General features: G+C 46.5%; 1 protein-coding gene across 1 annotated transcript in view; it reads right to left on the reverse strand.

The window, feature by feature from the left end:
* Window positions 1-797: 797 nt before the first annotated feature.
* Window positions 798-26085, reverse strand: part of ERO1A (endoplasmic reticulum oxidoreductase 1 alpha) — a 48187-nt gene continuing 22899 nt past the window's right edge. The window contains exons 9-16 of the mRNA XM_088444176.1: window positions 23812-23823; window positions 22929-22955; window positions 21486-21578; window positions 18425-18671; window positions 4978-5047; window positions 2723-2809; window positions 1952-2085; window positions 798-1033 (exon numbers count right to left, since the gene is read on the reverse strand). Of these exons, the coding sequence (XP_088300302.1) occupies window positions 952-1033; window positions 1952-2085; window positions 2723-2809; window positions 4978-5047; window positions 18425-18671; window positions 21486-21578; window positions 22929-22955; window positions 23812-23823 (752 nt within the window). The 3' untranslated portion in view covers window positions 798-951. The remainder of the gene's footprint in view (window positions 1034-1951; window positions 2086-2722; window positions 2810-4977; window positions 5048-18424; window positions 18672-21485; window positions 21579-22928; window positions 22956-23811; window positions 23824-26085) is intronic.

Genomic DNA, 26085 nt, shown 5'->3' on the forward strand with positions numbered 1-26085 from the left:
ACCTCGGTCCTCAAGGCACACTAATGGAGCATACACGGTCAGATTTTTCTTCAGATCTGAACGATAACGATTTTTTAAATCGCTCATATCTGAAGGAAAATCTGACATATCTGTCAGATGAACGATTTGAACGATGTGCGTTCCCGATGGTCAGATAACGATATCGGACATCTGATGTGTTTGCATTAAAATGAATGGAATCGTCTGACTGCAGTCAAAAATCGTTCAAATCTTTGGTAAAATCGTTCATCTGACAAATCTGACCGTGTGTATGCTCCATAACAGTCCTGGTTTTGGTGATATCCATGCTAAAAGCACAGATGGTCTAATGAAAATAACTGAGGTACTAATTAAGTTGCTTGTGCTCAAGTATGGCTATCCTTAAAACCTGGACTGTTAGTGTGCCTTGAGGCCCGTGGTTGGAAACCCCTGGTGTAATGAATACATCTGTGCACCTGCTGGGTGACCTGGAAAACGTGACCTGTGTAGGGTCCTGAGGACCGAGCTTGAGAACCACTGGTATAGAGAGTGCCAGCAGTCAGCAATTTAATATTACATTGGCATTGGGGGCAGGGAGCCCTCGGGTACTGTATAGAACCATTGGGTGAAGAAGGTAAGGTACAGGAGTAATACAGACACAGGACAGAAATGAGAGAGGCGCGTGGATTTAAACTAAAAAAAACCTTGTTTTTTTTTTTCTTTTCTTACTTAGGATAGAAAAAGAAAGTTCTCCTAAATAAAACGAGGCAGTTAGTACTTGGTGAGGATATTCCATAGAACTGCAGTTACAAGTCACAGTAAATAGAAAATCTTAAGCATCTTTTATTTTACAATATACACAGGAAGGTCCTGCAAGGACCAGTTTTCACAGTGAGAATCTAGATTCTCAAGACTTTGACCAAAGGTTTGCTGTCAAAAAGGTATGGGCCTGCATAGTGCAAAGTTCTGTCCTCATAGCTCTCCGTTCCTTCTCCGGCCCACGTTCTGTAGAAGACTTTTAAAGTTTTCCAATTCTTTAATACTTGTGGAAATTCTGTAGGGAGAGATGTAAGGCAAGAGTTCGTGAGCGGGCAAGCAGGACACCTGGGCACAATACTACACAATCCAGTGCGGAGAGATGTAAGGCAAGAGGGCATGAGCGGGCAAGCAGGTCACCTGGGCACAATACTACACAATCCAGTGCGGAGAGATGTAAGGCAAGAGGGCGTGAGCTGGCAAGCGGGTCACCTGGGCACAACACTACACAATCCAGTGCAGGGAGATGTAAGGTAAGAGGGCGTGAGCGGGCAAGAGGGACACCCGGGCACAACACTACACAATCCAGTGCAGGGAGATGTAAGGCAACAGTGTGTGAGCGGGCAAGCGGGTTACCTGGGCACAACACTACACAATCCAGTGCGGAGAGATGTAAGGCAAGACGGCGTGAGCGGGCAAGCGGGGTACTGGGCACAACACTACACAATCCAGTGCAGGGAGATGTAAGGCAAGACGGCGTGAGCGGGCAAGAGGGACACCCGGGCACAACACTACACAATCCAGTGCAGGGAGATGTAAGGCAACAGTGTGTGAGCGGGCAAGCGGGTTACCTGGGCACAACACTACACAATCCAGTGCAGGGAGATGTAAAGCAAGAGAGTGCATGGACCGGGCAAGGGGGACACCTGGGCACAACACTACACAATCCACTTTTGGTAGTGTGACAGTGGGTTCCAAGCGTAAATGTTTTGGTGACAGAATGAATACATAGCCCATGCTTTTGGCTTTTGCATTTTACCATAGACAATAGTATAAGACAAACGCTAACAACTTTGCTTCCGTACAGTGCATTCATACTGGCATGCAGCTGGCACCATGCATTGTCATACATACGTAATATATAGATCATTTGAAACTAGATTTTCTATGCAAACTGAATGTCTGTTGATTTCAAGCAGCATCAGTATCTACTAACCTTCCAAAAGCATTGAGAAGGGCCACAATTTCCTGACGCTTTAGATGGAATCCATAGGAAGGGCCATTTTCGGGCATGTTCTGGATTTGTTTTTCAGAGAAGAGGATCTTCAGGGCTGTGCCCAATCCCTGCGTCTGTAGGATGTACAGTAATAACACTGAGTTATGGTGCCCAAACCCTGAGTCTGTAGGATGTACAGTAATAACACTGAGTTATGGTGCCCAATCCCTGCGTCTGTAGGATGTACAGTAATAAGACTGAGTTATGGTGCCCAATCCCTGAGTCTGTAGGATGTACAGTAATAACACTGAGTTATGGTGCCCAATCCCTGCGTCTGTAGGATGTACAGTAATAAGACTGAGTTATGGTGCCCAATCCCTGAGTCTGTAGGATGTACAGTAAGACTGAGTTATGGTGCCCAAACCCTGAGTCTGTAGGATGTACAGTAATAACACTGAGTTATGGTGCCCAAGCCTTGTGTCTGTAGGATGTACAGTAATAACACTGAGTTATGGTGCCCAAACCCTGAGTCTGTAGGATGTACAGTAATAAGACTGAGTTATGGTGCCCAAACCCTGAGTCTGTAGGATGTACAGTAATAAGACTGAGTTATGGTGCCCAAGCCCTGAATCTGTAGGATGTACAGTAATAAGACTGAGTTATGGTGCCCAAGCCCTGAATCTGTAGGATGTACAGTAAGAAGACTGGTATAGCTGGGACTCTGGGATTGGTCACCATAACGCAGAGTGTACTGTAATTCACGCTACTGACCTGCAGCTTTCCCCAAAGCCGACACTTAAAGCAGCCGACACAGTCCATTATCCGGGAGATGTTTCTGAAGTGATGCCTGAAGTCCTCCTGCATAAAGAGACAGAATAACATTGGGCATTCTCTACAGGAGCATAAATACAGTAACGGGAGGGGCAGCAATCAATGCAGCTCTGAAAATACCCAAAATGAAATTTCCGCACGTTTTACATTTTCAGGAAAAGTTATTGATCAGCAAAAATTCCAAAATTGGCGATTTGCTTTTGGTAGCAGGATTCAGGCAAAAGGTCAAAAACCAGGCTGGTTTGACTTTCAAATAAAAATAAATAAAATGTAAAAAAATAGCCAAAAAATTGCCAATTTTGATAAAATCACACTTTGTAACAAACCAACCCAAGGGGTGAATATAACACTCGATGCAGGAACAGGAAGTGTCCCTATCATATCACCAAATTATGATATTGTGAATTTTTCACTGAAAGCAACACACAAAAACGTTTTGTACCCCAACTTTTGTACAGAGTGTGTCACTCGCTATTGTCCCCAAAGTTTTTCCTATAACTTTTAAAGTAATTGACGTACTAAAAAAATACATTCATACTTATTGTCTCATGTACTGGAAAAAACAGACGTCCATTTATATTTATATATATCTATTTATGCACCCTCTTCATGTCTGTATACTATTAAAGATTTTGATTATTTATCAAAATAACCAAACTTAACAAGGTTAATCATGTCAGCAATTTTTATATATAAATGAACGCACTAACAATCGGGATTTGGCAACAGGACTAATTACCCAAAAAAGACTTTAGCACCTAAGGAGGAGCCATCTATCCACCTGTATAAAAAGCCTCCCCACTACTAACCATTCACATAGCCCTGACGAAGCCCGCACAAGCGGGTGAAACGCGTTGGCCACGCCCCCCCCCTCTCAACCTGCTTCACGGACTCCCGTCTTCAGCTTTCCGGCGAGGATCAGCGTGCACGCTCACCGCCGGCAACACCCGCCAAGCAAGACAGAACACCTCAAGCCGCTGGCGGAGGACAGGAGGAGAAGTCAGAAGATCGGGCGGCATACACAGTACTACAGCCACACGGGAGTGTGGTAAGTATATATCTAGGACAGCCGAGGAACTGTTTTTGAAAACAAGGTAGGAGAAACGCTATCCACCTGATACTTTGTACCCAAGACAATAGCTGCTAAACAAAGATCTTGAACTTTATACTACAAACATCTCCCCAGCTGACGAGCTGTTGATGTGCACAATATATCCGCAATCCATCCAGGATCCACTCTTTGCACACCGGAGACTGTATTAATATGAATTAATATGGATTAATATAAAATATATACAGATGTATTTTAACATGTGATTGTATTTATCTTGTCTTACTGTGTTAGATTAAAAACTATTTTATTATACATCCATTGCAAACAGAGTCAATAACTCCCTGCTGCGCTGTTGTTTAGACGCATCAACCATTATGATTTACTGGAAAAAACAGTCAAAAAAGTTTCATACCGGCACGTAACACACAGGCACGATGAATGCGGACTGCCTAAGTACACAACACCACTGTCAGAAGCAGGAATACCTACTGGCTAGCAGTGGTGGCTCCAGAGGTAGGGTGGCAGCACAGTCCTAAATTCAAATAGGGGAACTGCGCACCAACTGCCATCCTCACTGGTTATATCCTCACCAACTGCCATCCTCACTGGTTATATCCTCACCAACTGCCATCCTCACTGGTTATATCCTCACCAACTGCCATCCTCACTGGTTATATCCTCACCAACTGCCATCCTCACTGGTTATATCCTCACCAACTGCCATCCTCACTGGTTATATCCTCATTGGCATTCTCACTGGCAGTTGGTGTGGCTCCCCTATTTTGGACTGCGCTGCTGACTAGAGTGGTGAACACAACAGTTGACCTGGATGCTAATAGTGAACCCTTGCTATCACTTCCTCATGTGTGTCACACACACACAAAATAAAATTTAAGTGGTCAGAGCGATCTGAAGGTGATATAGCACCATGTGTACGGACATCTTGTATAAACAGGTCCCATTCACTAACAGACCAGTGTGTAGACCTGAAGCAGCACAGAACTCTTATTTTAGCAGAAATATGTGCTAACTGCAGCCTCGGGGCACCTACAGGACAAACCGGTAAGCTGGGGCGGTGGTTGGCAGCTACAATTATAGATTTAAAGTAAGAGAGTCAATATGTAAAAAATGTTCTGGTTACCTTTAAACGGTCAGCTTGCTTCTTATCCCCAGCAAATAAGGAGTTCTCATCAAAGTGCAGAGGAAAATCCCTGGAATAGACGATGATAATTAGTACACATCTCACACACTTTAAAAAAAAAAAAAATCAGGACGTCAAAAGCGTTGATGTACAGAGATTATTTTCCTGGTTGTACATGTCACACTGTGCAAGGGATATATAATAATTCAGGCTGGCTGTCCGTGGTTGCGTTTGGTCAATAAAAATAAATTTCAATAGTAAAATTTATTACAACTTGCTATACGATGGTTCCTATGTAAGCGTACACACTCATGCAGCCAAGAAATATGGTCTAAAAATTTAGATTTAATTTTGGTTAAAAATAATAAATAAAAATAAAATACACCCAAGACTGGAGGCAAAAGTGTGAAATCTATAGTATATGTATACAGTATTTGTTTGCAGAGAAGACCTGAGACCCCATTCCTCGCCCCCATGAAGCCTCTACCAATCAGAATGGTCCCAGACATTTTCAGGAAGGAAAATACCCGCCCTAACACATGCATGCCGTATAACGGGAGTGGGCCATGGTCTGCTTAAAGATTAGCCAGCCCCTATTGTAGAAAATAATAAGGAACAAAGAACGTCCATCCAACAGAAGTCTTAGGCGTGGTGTCCACATCTAAGGATTCAAAAACTTCCACATCAGCCTGGGAGATCAGCCTGGCGCTTAGCTGGGACAATTTTTTGATTCATGTGGAATTTGTAAAAACAAGAGATATGGTAAGAACTTACCTTTGTTATCTCTGTTTCTACGAAGTCCATAGGGTCCACAGGGTTGACCTTGGGGTATAGGTTGGGAACCCAATCCGGGCACCACGCAGTTAAAGCTTTTAGCTCCCAGGATGCACTTGGGTCCACTCTCCCTATAACCCCACCCCCAGCCAGAGGCACCTCAGTTTGTAAGTAGCCAAAGGCCGGAGGAGGAGAAAAAAAAGAGAGAAAACTGGAACACTCGATAACCATACTCACAGAAATGGGAGACGGAAAACCGGTGACCAGTCACACAGCCCATTTGAAGCCAGGTGCGTCAGGGCGGGCGCCCTGTGGACCCTATGGACTTCGTAGAAACAGAGATAACAAAGGTAAGTTCTTACCATATCTCTTGTTTTCTACTTCAGGGTCCATAGGGGGTCCACAGGGTTGACCTTGGGGATGTCCCAAAGCAGTTCAACCAAGGGAGGGGACGCTCCTGTGCTGAGAGGAGAATCCGCCGCCAAAAAGGAAGCATCCTGAGAGGCAAAGGAAAACAATGCCTAGAACCTTAAAAAGGTGTAGACAGAAGACCAGGTGGCCACCTAGCAAGGCAAACCAGCCAAGGCGCCACCGCGAGCCACCCACGAGGGTTACATGGCCCGAGAAAAAAACAAGCAGCAACAACAGAAAGGCCTACCCATGGGTAGGCCCCTGAAGAAGACATACGAGGCCGTCCAGCCAACATATGGCCATAGGCCGGCCATCCTTTCCTGTTAAAACCAGAAATCTCAGACCACCAATAAGGAGTCCGATTTCCGTCAGGAACTTGAATGGATCACATAAATCCACAGAGGCCGGACCACAGTCAATGAGGCCACACCAGCCGAGAGGACTGGGGACTGAATGGCCGCACCATAAGTTCCAGAATAATATGGAACCTGAAAATCACTAAGAAGAAACACAGGGTGAGAGCAACTCACACCCTAACAAGATGCCCTCCAGAAGAGGGAGCCACCTGAGAACGCTCCCAATTCCGACACTCACCTGGTTGATATAAACTCCCTGATAGAAAGAGAGAAAGCCAAAGCAATAGACCATGTAATGGCTATTACAACCAGCGGTTCCATTAACTTTCCCCGGAGTTAACGAAGAACCACTCCTAACTCCCAAGGAGACCCTAGGGAGGACAAATGGAGGCATAATCCAGAAAACACTCCAAAGGATGAACTGGATATCAGAGCGGAGCAATTCCATAACCTAATCATACTGACAGTGTAGAGATCTGCACTGTCAGGAAGGCCAGGCCGAGGGAGAAACCCAAGCCAGCCGGAAGGAATGCCAGAATATCTGGAAATCCTGGACACCAGAGGATCGTATTGATAGGTATAATACCATAAGAATTATGGCTGCCACAGATTGTGGTAGGTCCCAGCAAAAGCTGATCCATGTGCTCCAATCATTCCAACGATGACAAAGCCATGGAAGCCGTAAGACCACTATAGGGACGTAGTCAAAGACAAACGACCCAGGTCCAAGGCAAACCCCAGGACCCTGAGACAACAGGTCTGGGTAGCGAAGCATCAGGAATGGAGTATCGATGGAGAGACTCCGAAAAACCAAGTACCCCTGACATCTGGGGCAATCAGGAGCCACCAGCAGGAAAGCATCTCTGTCTCTATTGAAACACTTCCCTCGAGGAAGAATGGAGACTGGAGAACACAGGTACGCAAATTGGAATAACCCCTTCACCGACAAAGAGTCACTGAAGGTTGCTTCAGAATCCCCAGAGTTGGACTGTAACACCATAGTGTGATAGAGTCAGAAGGCCATGAGTGTCACCTCAGGAGGGCCCCCCCCCCCTGCTCACCAGGAGATGAAACCTCCCTTGGGGAAGAGACTAGTCCCCGGGATGCACGTCGTAACGGCTGAGGACTCCCGCTTCCCAATGGAGAGCACCCGAAATGAACACTGTCAAGATGGTCGGGAGGAGACCCTCAGACAATGCCCGAATGTATGACATACCTGACATTGCCACCCAACGAACAGTATTGCTAAAAAGGAAGCCACTGTTCTGACCCTGTCGGACTGAACTTTTTCAGGTTCACCTGGAAACAAGGGCTATGCCAGAGTGAAGCCCAAGACAGGCTAAAGTTCCAACAAGTTAATTGACAGGGTGGAATCGACAGACATCCAATTGCACTGAAATGGATGCGAACCAGACACTGTCCTTAGCAAAGAATACCCTGGACGAGATGGCCATAGTCACCCGAAAAGGGACCGACTTGCCTCCGGGGAGAGCATCATCGTTTGAACAGTGATCCGACAGAAAAAACTCGTTCCATCTGGAGATAAGCCAATTATGGAAAGGCCTGGAATGGAACTGAGCCCATTCCACCCTTCCAAAGGCAGACACTGAATAGTGGACCATGCATCCCAGAGTGTAAAGACATATGGCGACTGCGCAGACATCCATGTACTCCTAATGGAAGAGTGGAGATGCCGTCTTAAGCCAGAAGAATTCTCAGATTTTGAGAATCCAGCAGGGCTCCTAGGTGAAGAATACCCAGAGAGGGATGCAGGGAGGACTTTTTTCCCCTTGATTAAACGTCTGCACCCTGAAGAACCCACAGTCAACCAGACCCGGCTGTAAAGTACCCCGGTGATCCTGCTAAGAGCAGGAGGCCATCCAGGTACAGGAGCATTGGGATATACTTAACAGAAGAACTGTCAGAAAATCCAAAATGCTGGTAAACCCCTGTGGGGCTGAGATCAGTCCCAACAGGCAGAGCCCGAAAAATCGTAAGTGCTGTGATACAGCAAACCTCAGTCCATGCTGAGGTAAGGTCTCTGTAAGTACCCGTAGGCACGCGTCCTGTATATCCAGTGATACCATAAAGTCCCCGGGTTCCAAACATAGTATGATGGAGCATAGGGATTGCTTCCTGAACCCAGGTAGCTTTAGGAACTGGTTTGGGGAATTGAGACAGAGAATAGGCCAAAGAGGACCATTCAGCCACCGCACCAGAAAGAAAGCAGAACAACCAGTCCCTCGCTGATAAAGTGGGGATGGCCCAATTAGCTCCGCTTACCGCAACAACTGTATAGCTTTCTGGATTTGTAAGGCCCTGTTCCAAATAAGGGCCTGCGTACCATCACATGGAAATAGGCCGACTGAGCAAAGAGAGGGCGTACCCTCCTACCCACGTAGCCGCGGCAACTAGACACTAGTACCGGGCAAACTGAGAAATCGCCATCTCCCAGTGGTAGGCCTGTCTCGTCAGGCTGACGATATATCCGTTGGTTCAGAAGCAGGATCGGCTGGCAGTCCAGGCCTGCTCGGAACTGGATATGTCGGCCCTTGTAAAGGCCGACAGTCTATGAAGAAACAGACCTTTAGGCTGACCCAGAGGACAAAAAGACTTAATAGTCTGAGGCCCCGTAGTGAGCATAGCTGACGGCGGGAAATTTGTACTGCCACTGTCAAGGTCAGATATACCCTATAGTTGGTATCTGCACCTCTGCATTCCCAGAGCGCAGCCATAGGGTATTACGGAGGATACCGTCGCAGCCGGAACTCTGAAAGTTTGGAGCTGGTATCCAATATAGGCATGTCCACCTATGACAACTGCATATATTACGTGAGCGACCAAATACACTTGAACCCCAGACGTGTTGGAGGGGAAAAACATTACAAATGCATCAGCTCAGTATGCAATAGTATTAACCAACCATGCTATAGCCATGGTAGGATGGGTAACAACCCCTGAAAGCGAGTATACTGATTTCAGGCAGAGTTACCACCTAGGGATCAGAAGTATCCGACCACGCAGGAATGGGATGCGCAGTAACGTCTGTAATCCGACGAGTAACACGCCCATCCACCCCAGGAGGGGCTCATGATGACCCTCAGGGAATTTGGGACAGGAGACCAAACACTGTTGTAATACCTCATATCTGGCAACAGCCAGAGTCCCGCCCTGCGATCCACCCGCTAGTCAGCAACAGGGACCCAGAAGGCACGTAATACTGAGGGTGTATGATCCAGGTGCAGGTCAACATTCACTCTAACCAGAGTGGACCTGCTACCAGCCCTAAAACAGGGATAAAAATACTTGAGATAGGCTTCCCCCCCGTGTAAGAGGGAAAGAGCCCAAAACAGTATCCAGTTCACGGTAGAGCCAAGTGGGAAGTAAGCACAGGGCGTCCACCACGCCAATTTGCGTTTCATAGAAAAACGACTTCCACCCAGGGTGGCTGTTGTGGTAATCCCTGCAAGGGGCATGACAGACTATTGTGGCACCAGGGGGAATTCATATACTCGAAAAACCCCTGTAGGGAGCGGTAGTCTGTGTCACAGGGGAAGAGTGCAAGAAACTGCGAGATACCCTGAGATGAAAAGGGCAGTATGGTGAAGTAACCCCAAGTGAGGTACAACAATGGGGCCCGCCCGGCGATCCGCAATTAAGAGGATCCCGAGAAAACAAACCGCCCAAGGGGGTCGTGAAAGGGACCGGCACCCGATGACGCCACATACAGAACCCTTTAAGAGTTAAATCCTCCGCACTAACACCTGCAGCACATGGCTTGCAGGATAGTAAAAATGGGTGCAGTATAACGCTCTATCTCCTGGTCAGACATATCTGACCAAGCCTTGTGATCAAGCAGCGCTATACTGGTCCTGACTGAAACTAAAAATTAGCTGCAGGGACCCATTTTCAGCGTATGCAACACACAGTTCCACTCAAAATATGGCAACGTGCAGCACGCAACAGTATGTGACAAACCTCACAAATATTAACAAGTATATAAATGTGAGGTCTCAGAACCACCCCAAGTACAGTTGTATTAGGGCAGATAAGGAAAGGGATAGATATACACTGACAGGTGAGAGAATAAAGTACAGTCAGCACTAGCATAAGTCCCATACAATGCAGATATACACATATATACATAAACATGTCATATAATATACTGCACTATTACACTGCATTCAACTGCCCAGATTCAGTGTCTGGGAAGGCTACAGCGCTGTGTACACTGACCTGACGGTGAGGTACGCAGGGGGACTGGACCAACTGCCATCCTGAGAGATTTCTGCTGCACCACAGAGAAAATGGCCGCTGGAGACCTCAGAAGAAGCGTGGCCCGCGGAGGAAGCAGCTCAGCGACGCCAGACTATGGATACTGAAAGGCGCGCTGAGCTGAGGGGAGGAGCCGCTGTAACAGGGAAGGCTGTCTCCCCTGGCCAGCTATTAACCCCCGGGACGCCGGCTCCCTGCACCGAACACTAAGTCCCTGGTGGTCTAGTGGACACACGGGGTATGGGGGGCCCGCCGCCACTGCCGGCGCCTCCGGTCTGTCCCCAGAGACCGGAGGCACAGGACTGCATTTCAAATGCGCGGATCACCGCAAGCGGTGACCCGCGCCTTACCTGCTCCCCGTGGATCCGGCAGCAGTCCTGGGCGCCCGCAGAGTCCGGCTAGTACAGACTCTGGGGTCCCGCTGAGATCCCCAGATCTGTACTGGCGTCTCAGCGCCAGCGGGGTGACGGAGCGGCAGCTTAGACGTCCTATGGACAGTCTGACGCTGCCGCTCTGAAGAATCCAAAGGAAAAATGAAAAAGTTTGTCCTTCAGAAAAAATAAAGCTTAGGGGCTGCTAAACAGCTCCCCACTGCACTAAACGGTGACCCGATTCCGGCCGGGCACCAACTTAAACTGAGGTGCCTCTGGCTGGGGGTGGGGTTATAGGGAGAGTGGACCCAAGTGCATCCTGGGAGCTAAAAGCTTTAACTGCGTGGTGCCCGGATTGGGTTCCCAACCTATACCCCAAGGTCAACCCTGTGGACCCCCTATGGACCCTGAAGTAGAAAAACATCTTTGTTTGTAGTGACAGTTCTGTTATTCTCCATCAGGACAGAACAAAAAAGAAGAAGGAGAGAGCCCCTATTTCCAAGGAAGGAGGACAGTTCTACCTGGTGAACTCACTGACGAGTTTCATCTGATCAGCAGTTTCCCCCTAATCTTTTCAGATGCATATACACAGAATCTTCAGAGCTGCAGAGATCAACTGGCAGGACTGCAGGGTGGCCAACCACGAATGATTCTACATATAAAAAGGCAGTTGAGGTACCTTATCTTACTGTGCAACACCGATATGGTGCCACTGGTAGGAATATATAAGAAGCCGCTATTCACAGCTTAGATTGTGAATTTTTGATTACCATCCCTCCGGCCGGGGAAGGAAGGGCATACGTGTGGCAGATGGTTAAACCGAGACATTTGGTCAAGGTCTGCTTCGTAGTCGGCCAGCCCAGCTTATGAAAGCCAGAGAGTACGAAAAGGGAAGACTTACGGATATCCCTAGTACGCTCTACTTAGACCCAAAGGGCTCTCACAACATCTAAAAAGGAGGCCTCCTCCGTAGAAACATCCGGTGAGTGAGAAGCGGAACCACAATCTCCTGATTGAGGTGAAATCTGGAAATTACCTTCAGAAAGTAGCCTAACAGAGTTTGAAGAATGGGCTGGTCAGAGTTAAAGACCAGAAAAGGAGAGCGACTGTGGGCCCGTTTCTGCAAGGAACGTGGTTGCTTATACACACGTAATAGGTCGATTAATTCACACTGCACATGCACCGCAGTGCGTGAGCCAGACGCTGCATCCAGAACTGCGATCGCAGAGGCTACACACAGACCCATGATAAAGTGAATGAGGGGAAGTGATGTTTGTTGGTGGTGACGGTGGGGGTGGTCGGGCGAACGCGAGTGCGTTTCAACGCCATTGCATGGGCGTGCATGAATTAAATTAGTCACTGCAATATCTGAGGCTGCGGGTTTCATAGCATGCACAAAAGTAAGCAATTCCTGAGTGAGGTCTGACCTGCCTTAACTGTGCGTATAGGTCCGATGTTACCGATTGTTTCGCTATGTTGTCTAAGTATACGGATGTAAGGGGAAGTGGCCGTCCTTATGTCAGGCTGTGATCGCAATGCGAATACAAAACTTACATAGCACTGCTGATATTACCAACGCAGTTGCATGCATAGAAGCATAATAGCGATTCGTAGTGAATCAGGCCTTGAATCAAGGAGGATTTCTTCCAATTGATGATCCATCTGTGAGATTGAAGAAGATCTATTGAGAAACGGAGGTGTTTCCCGAGTACATCTGGAGACTGGGCCAGGTTAAGAAGATCACCCAGGTAAGGGAGAATCCGGACACCTCTGCGCCATAAGTGAGCTGCCATGACTTTCGTGAAAACACAAGGAGCCGTGGAAAGACAAAATGTCAATGCACGAAATTGGAAGTGTTCCTCCCGGATGACAAACCAGAGGAAGCGCTGGTGATTAAGCCGGATAGGAACAAGTAAATGGGCAACCTGGGTGTCCAAGGAGGCCATGAAATCCCTGGTTCCTGCGCCAGAATGATGGAACGCAGAGACTCCATGCAGAACCTGGGGACCCATAAATACTTGTTGAAAGACTTTAAGTTGATTGGTCATAAGGAACAGTTGAGCTTCTGAACCAAGAAGAGGTTGGCATAGAAGCCTGAGCCCCTGTGAGCCAGGGGGACTCGAACAATTATCTTGGAGGTTAGCAGAGAATGAATGGACTCCCGCAGTGCTTTTGCTTTTCCTGGATCCCCTGGAAAACCTGTGGAAAATACATTGCCGGAGGACGCTCCCAGAAGTTCAGTGCGTAGCCCTGTGAGACTACACTGCATACCCAGGCGTCCGTCGTGGTCGCCATCCAGGCCTCGGAGAAAAGCAGAAGCAGGCCTCCCACACTGTGGTTCCCAGACAGAGGCCTGCCCGGTCAAGTTGCAGGCTTGTTGGCTGGGCATCGGTAGGCCAGGGCTGTTTGCTTCTGGGCTTTGGAGGATGACCTCTTGAGCCTAGCAAAAAACAAAAAACAGACTGTCCCTTGGTTTTTCCTTGCGAGCGAAAGGAACAAAAAAAGTATACACTCCCATTCTAGGGGCTGTTGAAAAAGGAAGAAACGCTGTTTTGGAAGCCATCATCGTGGCTACAATTTTGTCCAATTTTGGACCAAAGAGAACGTCGCCAGAGTAAGGAAGAACCTCAAGGGCATTCTTAGAGTCTGTGTCAGTGCACCAAGAACGAAGCCAGAGGGTTCTCCTAGCCAACACAGAGGAAGTGGACACTTCGGAGGTTAAGATATCAGTGTCAAGGGCCGCTTTGTCAAATAGGAAGTGGTCTGCTTTATATGTGCCACAAGAGATGATAACTGGTTCCTTTGGGTACAGAAGAAAGACCTTCTTCCAGGGAAGTCAGCACAAGAGCAAATTCCCTAGGCCACCCAAACAGATGCAAGGGCCGGATAAGTGCTAGCGCCAGTATGTGAATAAATAACCTTAAGGAAATTTTCCAACACCCTATCCGTCAGATCCTTAAGGAAAGCCATATTAGGCGGGACTCCCACTTATTACGCTCCTCGGCAGTGAGCGGATAAAAGGTCACAATGTGCTTGGAGACCTGAAAAGGAACAGCCCAAGCCTATGCTAGCAGTTCAAGCTGTTCAGATTTAGGGAATTCTACCTAAATCAGTTTTGTACACTTGAAAACTGGAGTCTTAGATCTAGGGACCGGCTCTTTGTCCTCAATCGAAGTGACCAATCTAACCGCCCTAACTAAGGTTACAACATCCACCCGAGGCAAGAATTATTCCTGAACAGAGGAGGTCTCCCCCAGCACCAGACAAATCCTCCTCCTGGGCTGAGGAAACTTCAGAGTCTGAAGCATAACCCGCCTGGGGGGTGCAGAACTTTCGGTTTGGCTGATCTGCGCTCGGAAGTACAGTCCTTATCCAGCATCTGCTGGAATGAGTTGGACACTCATCCATGGGCGTTCCAGCACAGGTGGCTGCAGAGGAGACTGCATAATAGTGGTTGCACCCCCACAGTAGGGAGGATGTGTGCGGGGGCTGTAAAACAATGAACTAACTGCAACATTACCTGCGACAGATAGAGGCCGCCCACGTGCCTGTACAGCACCGGATACAGAGACCATCCTGGACCACGTCCTGTGGGGAAAGACCAGCAGAACAAGTTCTACACGTATGCAGCAAAGGAGCCTCCACCTCCCTTTGCGCTTTATTCTGGTTACAGAATTCCAAGGCAATTCTCACACACCAAGTTATAAACAGTTGTGCACGAAGGAACAGTGCAATAAATGTAGGGGCCGCACAAATTAATCAATAATTGGGGTTTAGCAGAGGGGGAATTTAATGAACCCCTCACACAATATACACAAAGGTATCAGACAGAAAAACAGCTGGAATAATTAAGGATCTTAGAAAATGAGAACAAGCACACAGTCACATTCAATGCATAACATTTAGGCAGATAGTATTCAACGATCCAAACCCCAGGCGGCTGGATGGAGCTGAACTGTATAAACCTGACCTGAGAGGGAAGTATACAGGGAGACAGAAGCCAAACTCTCCGGAGACTAACTGTATGCAGCAATGCTCTGCAAAGGCTACTCGGCGTCTGTGACAGGGAGGAGGAGAGAGAAATAACCCAATGGCCAGAAGCCTCCATGAGGGAACAAACAATAGGCCGGGGGGAGAGCTAATGGGGAGGCCTACCTCCCCCTGCTGACATAGAGCACCAAGGCAATGGCTGCCTACTGTGTAGTGTTCCCTGCTGCCTGAGTGCCCTGCTGATCTAGCAGGGTTGCAAGCGACCCAGCCACCCGCTGTCAGCAAAGTCGGTAATCTCAAGCACCGGCAGTGAGAGCAGCGCCAATGTGAGCGAGCAGGGAGCCGCTTTACCTGTTCCCTCGGCGTCCAGCTGCGGCTGGGTTCTTCTGTGTGCTGTGAGGAAGACCAGGCCAAGGTCGCGAGGCAGCGCAGGCATCCTGTAGGACCCCGGTGCTGCCTACTCGTAAATCAAATACAAAGTACAATAAAAGAAATAAAAGAATGAGGCTGCTTCAGCAGCCCCTAGTAAACGGTGCCACTCCTGTGGCACTAAACTAAGGCTGGCCTGCCTGGGGCTGGGGTATAGGGGAGGAGCAACCTGAAAAAACGGTTTGGTGCCCAGACTCCACTGCAAGCCTATACCTCAGCGTTGTTCCTGTGTCCCCCTATGCCAATGATGAAGAAATGCACGTCATAAGTTGACTCAGTCCACCCGGACTGGGAGCTTTCAGTCAGCTCTGGGCTACATGAGCTGGGAAGTCCTGAAAAGTATCAGATGTCTTTTCTATTTTTTCTCATAATACGCTCTCTCATCCTGACAGTCATCAGAGCTTTATGTAATGTCAATCCGATAACAGAACTCATCTAACGTCAATATAGAAAACAGAAGTGTCTATGTTCAACTATCTATTAACACTGGTGGGTGGTTCCCTATCATCAGCCGTTCTATGCTCCTGCAGACGACTGAAAGCAGAAGCATAGGCTATGCTTAAAGTGTTGTCAGTCTTATGAGATACCCCTGAGAGATTTGCCTTGACACAATCTATGCCAGTAAAAAAGGGGAATTTACAGTCAGGTGCATAAATATTGGGACATTGACAGAATTTTCATATTTTGGCCTCTATTCACCACCACAATGGCTTTGAAATGAAACAAACAAGATGTGCTTTACCTGCAGACTTTCAGATTTAATTTGAGGGTAATTACATCCAGATCAGGTGAACGGTGTAGGAATTACAACGGTTTCTATATGTGCCTCCCACTTTTTAAGGGGCCAAAAGTAATGGGACCATCAACTCAAAAGCTATTTCATGGACAGGTGTGGGCTATTCCCTCGTCATTTCATTATCAATTAAGCAGGTAAAAGGTCTGGAGTTGATTCTAGGTATGACATTTGCATTTGGAATCAGTTGCTGTCAACTCTCAATATGAGATCCAAAGAGCTGTCACTATCAGTGAAGCAAGCCATCATTAGGCTGAAAAATCTAAACAAACCCATCAGAGAGATAGCAAAAACATTAGGTGTGGCCAAATCAACTGTTTGGAACATTCTTAAAAAGAAAGAATGCACCGGAGAGCTCAGCAACACCAAAAGACCCGGAAGACCACGGAAAACAACTGTGGTGGATGACAGAAGAATTATTTCCCTGGTGGCCAAACAGTTGGCCAAATCAAGAACACTCTCCAGGAGGTAGGTGTATATGTGTCAAAGTCAACAATCAAGAGAAGACTTCACAAGAGTGAATATAGAGGGTTCACCATAAGATGTAAACCATTGGTGAGCCTCAAAAACAGGAAGACCAGATTAGAGTTTGCCAAACAACATCTAAAAAAGCCATTCCAGTTCTGGAACAACATCGTATGGACAGATGAGACAAAGATCAACTTGTACTAGAGCGATGGGAAGAGAAGAGTATGGAGAAGGAAAGGAACTGCTCATGATCCAAAACATACCACCTCATCAGTGAAGCGTGGTGGTGGTAGTGTCATGGCGTTGGCGTGTATGGCTGCCATTGGAACTGGTTCCCTTGTATTTATTGATGATGTGACTGCTGACAAAAGCAGCAGAATGAATTCTGAAGTGTTTCGGGCAATATTATATGCTCATATTCAGTCAAATGCTTCAGAACTCATTGGACGGCGCTTCACAGTGCAGATGGACAATGACCCGAAGCATACTGCAAAAGCAACCAGAGTTATTTAAGGCTAAAAAGTGGAATGTTATGCAATGGCCAAGTCAATCCCCTGACCTGAATCCGATTGAGCATGCATTTCACTTGATGAAGACAAAACTGAAGGGAAAATGCCCCCAAAACAAGCAGGAACTGAAGACATTTGCAGTAGAGGCCTGACAGAGCATCACCAGGGATGAAACCCAGCATCTGGTGATCTCTATGCGTTCCAGACTTCAGGCTGTAATTGCCTGCAAAGGATTTGCAGCAAAGTATTAAAAAGTGAAAGTTAGATTTAGGATTGTTTAGTTTGTCCCATTACTTTTGGCCCCTTAAAAAGTGGGAGGCACATATAGAAACCGTTGTAATTCCTACACCGTTCACCTGATTTGGATGTAATTACCCTCAAATTAAATCTGAAAGTCTGCAGTTAAAGCTCATCTTGTTTGTTTCATTTCAAAGCCATTGTGGTGGTGAATAGAGGCCAAAATATGAAAACTCTGTCAATGTCCCAATATTTATGCACCTGACTGTATATATGTATACTACTATAAAAATAATTAGTGTTGACTTGTAAATGGCATTGTTTTCAAGAGGATATGAACATATGGCATAATTGTGTTTTCAATGCTGCACACTGACAGCCGCAAGCTGAGGATATACTTGATTGCAGTAAATATAAAAATTTACAATGTTCACAAACTACTATGCGGTTCCATTATATTGTGTAACAGCAGCTGCCGAGCTGTATGTGTGTTTTTTTGCGATAATCATTTTCCTTGATGAAGGAGACCAGATCTTGCACAGTTCATATATAAAGATAGCTTGGACCTTTCTAGTGCTCTAAGCATAACCTGCTATAATTATTAAGATACTTTACCCTAGTGCTGTATCCAAATCTCCACTAAGATACCATTACTGCCCTATTAGGAATTGAGATTACAGAATAGTTGGTTTTCCAGTTATAAATTACTTTGATCATACAGTTCTGTTCCCCCTTCCCCATAAATATACTCCAGTGTCCCCCAAGGGTGAAGGAGAAAACAAACTACAATCAGACGCACGTAGAGCGTAGAGTGTAAGGGACCAGCGAGCTTACTTGGCGTCATGAAGAATTCCAATCAGAAGGTTCTTAGTTTCCAGGTCTTTTGTTTTATTTCCCGTATACAGCAGAAAAGACTGGCGTTCAAAAAACGGCAGGACCTTGGAAATGGCCCGTAGTTCAATCAAGTATATAAAATACAGGTTCTTCAGTCTCCTTGGGCCTTCGTTCTGGGTTTGGGAGGCATCAAAGCGCCCCTGAAATTCAGTCACATTGTGACCCCACCTTGTATTCATCCACGTGTCTGCGTAAGAGTGAGAAAATTAATATACAATAGTCAGTACTATTATTATTCCAATATCTGACATACAGATGGGTCCACATACATCTAGCCTACTGGCGCGTTAAACAGCCCTTCTAGTCGTGCCATGCCGTGGCGTGACTCTATCGCTGAGCATTTTTTTGTGCCTCTTTTTACCTTCAAATGTGTCTTATTCGCGCAGCAATGCAAATAGATATCATTTTAATCAGCGGAAGCTGCTTGTGCTATGCAGCATGCCTATGTTCTGTGTGCGTCTGCGGGTGTATCTGCATGCGAAATGCTACGTTCCAGAGTTGCAGCCGGTGACACTGTAACGTAGCATTTCGCATGCAGATACCCCCGCACTCGCTCAGAGAATATAGGCATGCCGCATATCATTTTAATCAGCAGAAGCTGTGCTATCTATTCGCATCGTTGTGCGAATACGAGGCATTTGAAGGTAAAAAAGATGAACAAAAAGACGACTGGCGCTACCGGGTCACGCGGAGCTCACGTTTTAAGTGTGGTCGAGACTTGTAGTGCACGGAGGATAGATGTACGTGGGCACATCTGTATGTAGCTGGAATGTGAATCATAGGACTGTAATCTCGTTTTCCTTCACTTTTATAACTCGATAGGGGCTACATGGAATACATTATCCAGAGAGTTAATAAAAACAAGCGCTAACACACAGAATAAAAGCACTGCCGCTATAGAACAACTCAGAACAGTGAGATACTGCGTCTTACATGCTGAGCATGCGCCACGGAATGCAAATGTGCGCACTATTTAGAGCGATACGTATTTCAGTAGTTTCTCTGTGTCCACCAAGTAGGCGTTTCTAGGTGACAACTGGACGGCAACAAAGCGAACACAGTTTTGTGAGTGCGTAGCCAGAGTTATTCGCTGTCCTGAGTCGCCCAGATTCGTTCTGGACGCCAAATTCAGTCCCATCTCCTGCATCTAGCATAGGGTAGGTGTGTAATGATGGGCGCAGCGCTAACATATGGTCATGCGGCAATGTGAGCGCAGAGATGAGCGAGCGGCAGAATGTGCATATACTCGCATTAGCATAAGGTTTGCAATCCATTCGCATTAGGACATAACATGCCTGTGAATCAGATCCAGTCCAGAATATAAATGTCATTCATATGAATGATAGTCTGCAGCGCCTCCAGCAAAGTCTCACATGTATGTATGCTTATATTTTACACACACAGTGTCCACTTTATTGGGAGAACCTGTACATCTGCTCGTCAATGTGAATGACTAATAAGCCAGTCATGTGTGAGCGACTATGTGCAACAGCATACAGACATGGTCAAGAGGTTCAGTTGTTGTTCAGCTCAAACACCAGGATGGGGAAGAAATGTGATCTAAGTGACTTTGATTGCAGAATGATTGTTGGTGGTTTGATTATCACAGAACAGCATCTCAGAATACAGCATGTTAAAGCTTGGGTATGGATGGGCTACAGAGGCAGGAGAACTCGCCGGGTCACATCCTGTCAGCTAAGAACAGGAAGCAGGGTACAGCCGGGCACAGGATCCCCAATACCGGGCAGATGAAGAATGGAAAAGCATTGCCTGGTCTGACTAATGCCGATTACTGCTGTGACATGCAGATGTTAGGGTCAGAATTTGGCATAACGCCACATGAATTTCCGGACCCATCCTGGCTGGTTTTAAACTGGTGGTGTAATGGTGTGGGGAATCTTTTCTAGGTTCACATCAGGCCTCTACAAATTGAGCATTGGTTAAATGCTGCAGCCTTCCTGACCATTGTTGCTGGCCACATACTTCCTTTTCACGGACAGAGGGCCTGATTCAGAGCCGGACGCTCTGACAAGAGCGCTCGCTCTGAATCAGGGCCCTCCTAACTAAAATTGGAGTGGCCTCCTGGCCGCTCGCATAGCTGTGGGTGACCACCCACAGCTTATGCGAGCGGCCAAAAAGATGGTCGCGACCAATCGGGCTTGCGACGAGACCCTGCGGTAGGGTCTCGCTGCCGCAAGCCCAGGAGTACCTTTGGCTCTATCAGAGCCAAAAGCACTCCCACTGACATCACTAGTGATATCAGTGGGGCCAGCCCCAGACGGTAGGAGTTCCCATGGGAACGCCTCCGTCTGGGCAGCAACGCCCCCGGCACGCCCACCAAAGGGGGCGTGCTGTCACTCATCATCGACAGCACGCCTCCTTTGGTGCGAAACCCATAGCGACGGCTTGGCCGTCGCTATTCTTGTCTCGCGCATGCGCACGACGGAGCTCCCTCCGTCGTGCGCATGCGCACTAGGGCACCATCGACCCGCTTGCGAGTGCTCAGCACTCGCGAGCGGGTCTGAATCAGGCCCAGAGTCACTTCATCACATTTCTTACCCCATGCTGGTGTTCGGTCAGAACAACTGAATCTCTTGACCATGTCTGTATGCCTTCCTGCAAGGATTTGCAACCACAGGATTGTACAATTAGATATTTGCATTATCAATCAAATGTACAGGTGTACCTAATAAGGTGCCCACAGAATGCATAACATTATATTTGAACTTTCAATGGTCACATGTATATATTCTCCTCCGTAAAAGCAGCAAGTTCCAGCTTTCAAGACAAACAACGGAGCCTTGTGCTGCGCGTTTATCCACAAGCTTTAGGGTAACCGGTTCCTAAATCTTCCAGATTTATTTCTGCACTTTAGTTCAGCACCTTCCACTCTGATTACACTAAAAACCAGACATCAATAAAATGCAAATACAGCTCCACTTTATAATGTATATCTTCTGGTTACCTTTATAAGGTAACCAGAAAAGTATGTTCTCCTTACCTTGCAGCAGGTATCGTGCACTAAGATGAATATTGATGCTTGCATGTAATCCAGAAATTAGCCTGTAGAAAGCCCTTTTCTCAACACAAAGGCCTGAAAGTAGAATTTAAAAAAAAAAAAAAGACAGAGGTTTCTCAAAAGGACATCAAATGCCGGTAACTGTAAGTAAATAATAACTATAAATAAATGTAAAAAAAAAACAAAAAAAAAATAAAAACACACACGCTCAGAAGGAGCCATTAGAAGATCTGACTGACATTTGCAACATCCTTAACCACTTGCGTGGTTACCTGACATGGTCACAAACAATGCCACCGGTCAGAGACGCACACTGGGCAGCTACCGGAAGAGAACCTCCCAGGAGCCGCCAATGGCAGAGGGACTTTCCATCCCCTGTGTATCCCTGTGCCAGTGTCCACCGTGCAGCCGATCACTGCAGGTCAGACAGCACGGCAGGACCCCCACCCGAAGGGTGCAGAGAGGAGTAGCAGCCGGGGAAATGCAAAGTCACATTGTTGCGATGGTCCGATATATCGCTGCACAATCTTAAAGTTATGAGTTTCCAAAATAAAAAAAATGACATTTTATAGAATTGTGTTGGACGAGTTATAAAATAGATGTTCTTGACGTAACTCAATCAAAAAAAATAAATAAATAAAAACACACAATAGTTTTTGGACACAATTTTAGCCAGTTAAGTGGTTAATAGAAACAGGCCCCACACATCTGCAGATCATTACTTAACAGCAGGATACGGAAGACAAACAGCGAATCACCGCCAATAGTCCCACGATTGCGAGGTGACTGACAGGTACGGCTATAGGAGGCTGGTTAACGGCCAGGTCGGTGACCAAAAAGCACCAGAACAATTTCAGTGTAAAGAGAATGAGCAACGCTTTATATGACAAATATGTGAGAGATTAGTGGCGTGACCGCAAATAACCGTAATTTCCTACGATTATTAGATTTCTTCCCCAGGTAGTAGATACTGAGTACTGGGGGGAGGAGGGGGAAATGTATCAAGCCTTTTAAGAAGTTACCCATAGCAACCAATCAGCTTTGAGGTTGCATTTATCAACTGCATTCTGTAAAATGATAGGTAGAAGCAGAGTGGTTGCTACGGGTAACTTCTCCACTCTCTAGAAGCATTGATACATCTCCCCCTGTAAGTACCGTCACAAAGAGTGAGACACAGCTCTGCTGTTTTATGAAGAGAGCGCACAAGTCAGGAGATCAGTACAGGGCCGCGCGAGTCTATGCTATCACTGACACGACACAGACCCATCCTACAGTGTCTCATTCTCATACGTCAGGGAGTACCAGGGAAATTCATGTAGTGGCCCAGTATGTCTGGGAGGTAACGTCACTTTCTGCCCAACCTCCCCCCCCCCCCCCCACCGCACCCGCCCCCACACTTACTATCTGTAACATCGGAGCACTTACCTTCCAGCCAGCTGGAGAACATGGTCCCTACAATACACAGCAATAACTGGTTACTTATCAGACAAACCCACACAGAATACATTATTATGGTCCCTAATGCTAAATAGTCGTAACACTGCTCAGCCCCTGAGCTTACAATCTAATATTCAGTGTGATAGACACAGGGAGATAAAATTACTTACACAAGGGGGTGTGAGGAATAAAATTATTTATTTATTTTTTTTGCACCCAATCTCCCGTCTAAAGTGTGTCTCGTCCAAAAGCTCCAGGTTAAAGCGGCTAAACCAGTGCAAAGTCCTCGTTAGCGCACCCAAACAGCAATTTGAGCCCCCCCAAAAACGGCCTTTTCATAGATTTCTGCTCGCTACCTCAGGAGGGTGCGGGGAGAAATCTGTGCGTCCGCAGTAATTGCGCTGGATCGGAGCAACAGTTGAATTGGTGCTCATTACCAACAGCTGCGGGCAAAAACTATTGATTCCACCCCCTCCCCCAAGGAGACAGTAGGATTCATTCTGCAGGGACGATATCATCGGCTGACCACTAGGTGGCACTAATTAAACAAACATACCTTTTTAAGTCAAATTAAAATTAAATTAAATAATAGGACAGGTACTCTTTCCATGAAGGGGAAACACCCAAAAGTTCTAGATCAACAACTTATTACAGACAGTTCAGGAGCACAAGCCCTTTGTCTGCAGATTATATAGCAAACAGACAATGTTGTATGGATACAGCAGTAACAGCCATCCTTACAGTCTCACCCACCATGTAATAGGTACGTCCGCACACAGGCCTATACAGTCACAGGGCCTGGCTCCTGGCGAGAAGGAGGTTCTATAATCATTACCTGAAAAGCTCTATTGAAAAGTGATATTCCGCTTACCGTCATTTTCTCCTGTAAAACAGAATAAAAGTAGATCACATACTCAGTATATAGAATTTCTTCCCCCCTCTATAGAGAGTCTGGCTCTATACATCCTCCCACTGCCTACAGCGACACCAGGATAGAGTTCCAGGTTCTCAGTACGACATATTATAGACTGTACGAGAGTTATTATATAACTATTATTCTGCCGTTGTTACTCTCCATGTGATATTCAGCAAACAATAAAACAGGAGGACATCACATAGCGAGAACACTGCATATCGTACACACAGACTATACCCAGATACTAGAGGCCTGGCCGCCCCACTAACATAACAGCCAGCCCCAGGCAGCCTCATCCTATGCCTCACCGTGTATAGGCAACGCTCACCACTCGGGCATGGGCAACTGAGGGCTTTACATGTGTTGGGAAACAAACACCAGCATGATCTGCTGGTAGGATATGCTGGGACTTTTAGTTCAACAACAGCTAAAGAGCCCTAGGTTGTCCAGGCATGGCGGAGATTGTAGCGGAACCATGCACTGTCTGTGCCAGGGTTATATAAAATTGGATTATTTATTTAAAAAAAAAAAAAAAATTGGATTTATTTGACTTAAATAAAAAAGTTTGGGATTTACATCTGATTTTTTATTAAAAAATTTTTAAAAAGTAAGTTTAAAGTTTTAAAACGTTTATTTAAAAAACAAAAAACAAACCCTATTTAAATCAAATAAATCCTTTTTTTTTTTGTTTGTTTATTAAATCCAAATGTTATGCAACCCTGGTCTGTGCCTCAGTCATTTCGGTGTTACATCATATTAGCATGCTGTACGAGGACGGCAGGAAGGGAGAGAGGCTGCGTGGTCACGTGTGGTGGGGTTACACTCACACTCCATAAGTTCCGTGTGGAAATCCACAGCAACCAGATTCCAGCTGTCATTTTTCTGGTGCACATTAGAAAACTAAAGCTAAACGGTTGCTAGAGGTTCTAGTACATTGTACACCAGGGGCAGGCTGCTGTGGAACTACAAATCCCAGCATGCCCTGCCACCGTTTTTTTATCATGCCGTAACAGCGGCATGCTGGGATGTGTAGTTTCAGAGCAGCTGGATTGCCACAGGACAACTACCTGCTATACACCAGTCAGAAATGTGTGTCTGGTGCTACAAGCCCAATGCTACCAGGTAAAATAATAGATCAGAAACAGATCAGGAAACTGCACTCATTAAGAGACGGAGAATACAACTGGGAACTTATTTATCACAGTACAGTGCTTTAAGCATATAGGGGCTTTAAAGAACAGGTAACCCTACAGGAGTCAGGGTCACCAGCAGCGGTTACAGTAGTGTCCACACTCACCTAGCTTTTTTGTGCCACATGGAGCTACGCAGGCACCACGCTACGCATAGCACTTTCACATTGTAGCATCATTTTCATCCAATCGCACAACAATAACCTTGTAGTGTACTAGGGACTTAGGGCCTGATCCAGCACGGATCGCAGCTGCAAATATATGCCAATGTCTTCACAGCTCATCCAGCATAGAGATGCCCACTGCGCTCACATCCGTAACAGCTCGCAGTCCTGCGTATACATCTGTAACATCAGCCACAGCTCAGCCAGCATAGAGACACCCACTGCTGCTATCTCACATCTGTAATACCTCACAGTCCTCTGTATACATCTGTAACATCAGCCACAGCACAGCCAGCATAGAGACACCCACTACTGCTTTCTCACATCTGTAATACCTCACAGTCCTGTGTATACATCTGTAACATCAGCCACAGCACAGCCAGCATAGAGACACCCACTACTGCTTTCTCACATCTGTAATACCTCACAGTCCTGTGTATACATCTGTAACATCAGCCACAGCTCAGCCAGCATAGAGACACCCACTACTGCTATCTCACATCTGTAATACCTCACAGTCCTGTGTATACATCAGTAACATCAGCCACAGCTCAGCCAGCATAGAGAGACCCACTACTGCTATCTCACATCTGTAATACCTCACAGTCCTGTGTATACATCTGTAACATCAGTCACAGCTCAGCCAGCATAGAGACACCCACTACTGCTTTCTCACATCTGTAATACCTCACAGTCCTGTGTATACATCTGTAACATCAGCCACAGCTCAGCCAGCATAGAGACCCCCACTACTGCTTTCTCACATCTGTAATACCTCACAGTCCTGTGTATACATCTGTAACATCAGCCACAGCTCAGCCAGCATAGAGACCCCCACTACTGCTTTCTCACATCTGTAATACCTCACAGTCCTG

The sequence above is a fragment of the Taudactylus pleione genome, unplaced genomic scaffold (genome assembly GCF_031769625.1).
Source record: "Taudactylus pleione unplaced genomic scaffold, aTauple2 ptg000350l, whole genome shotgun sequence".
In the NCBI taxonomy this organism is placed as follows: Eukaryota; Metazoa; Chordata; class Amphibia; order Anura; family Myobatrachidae; genus Taudactylus; species Taudactylus pleione.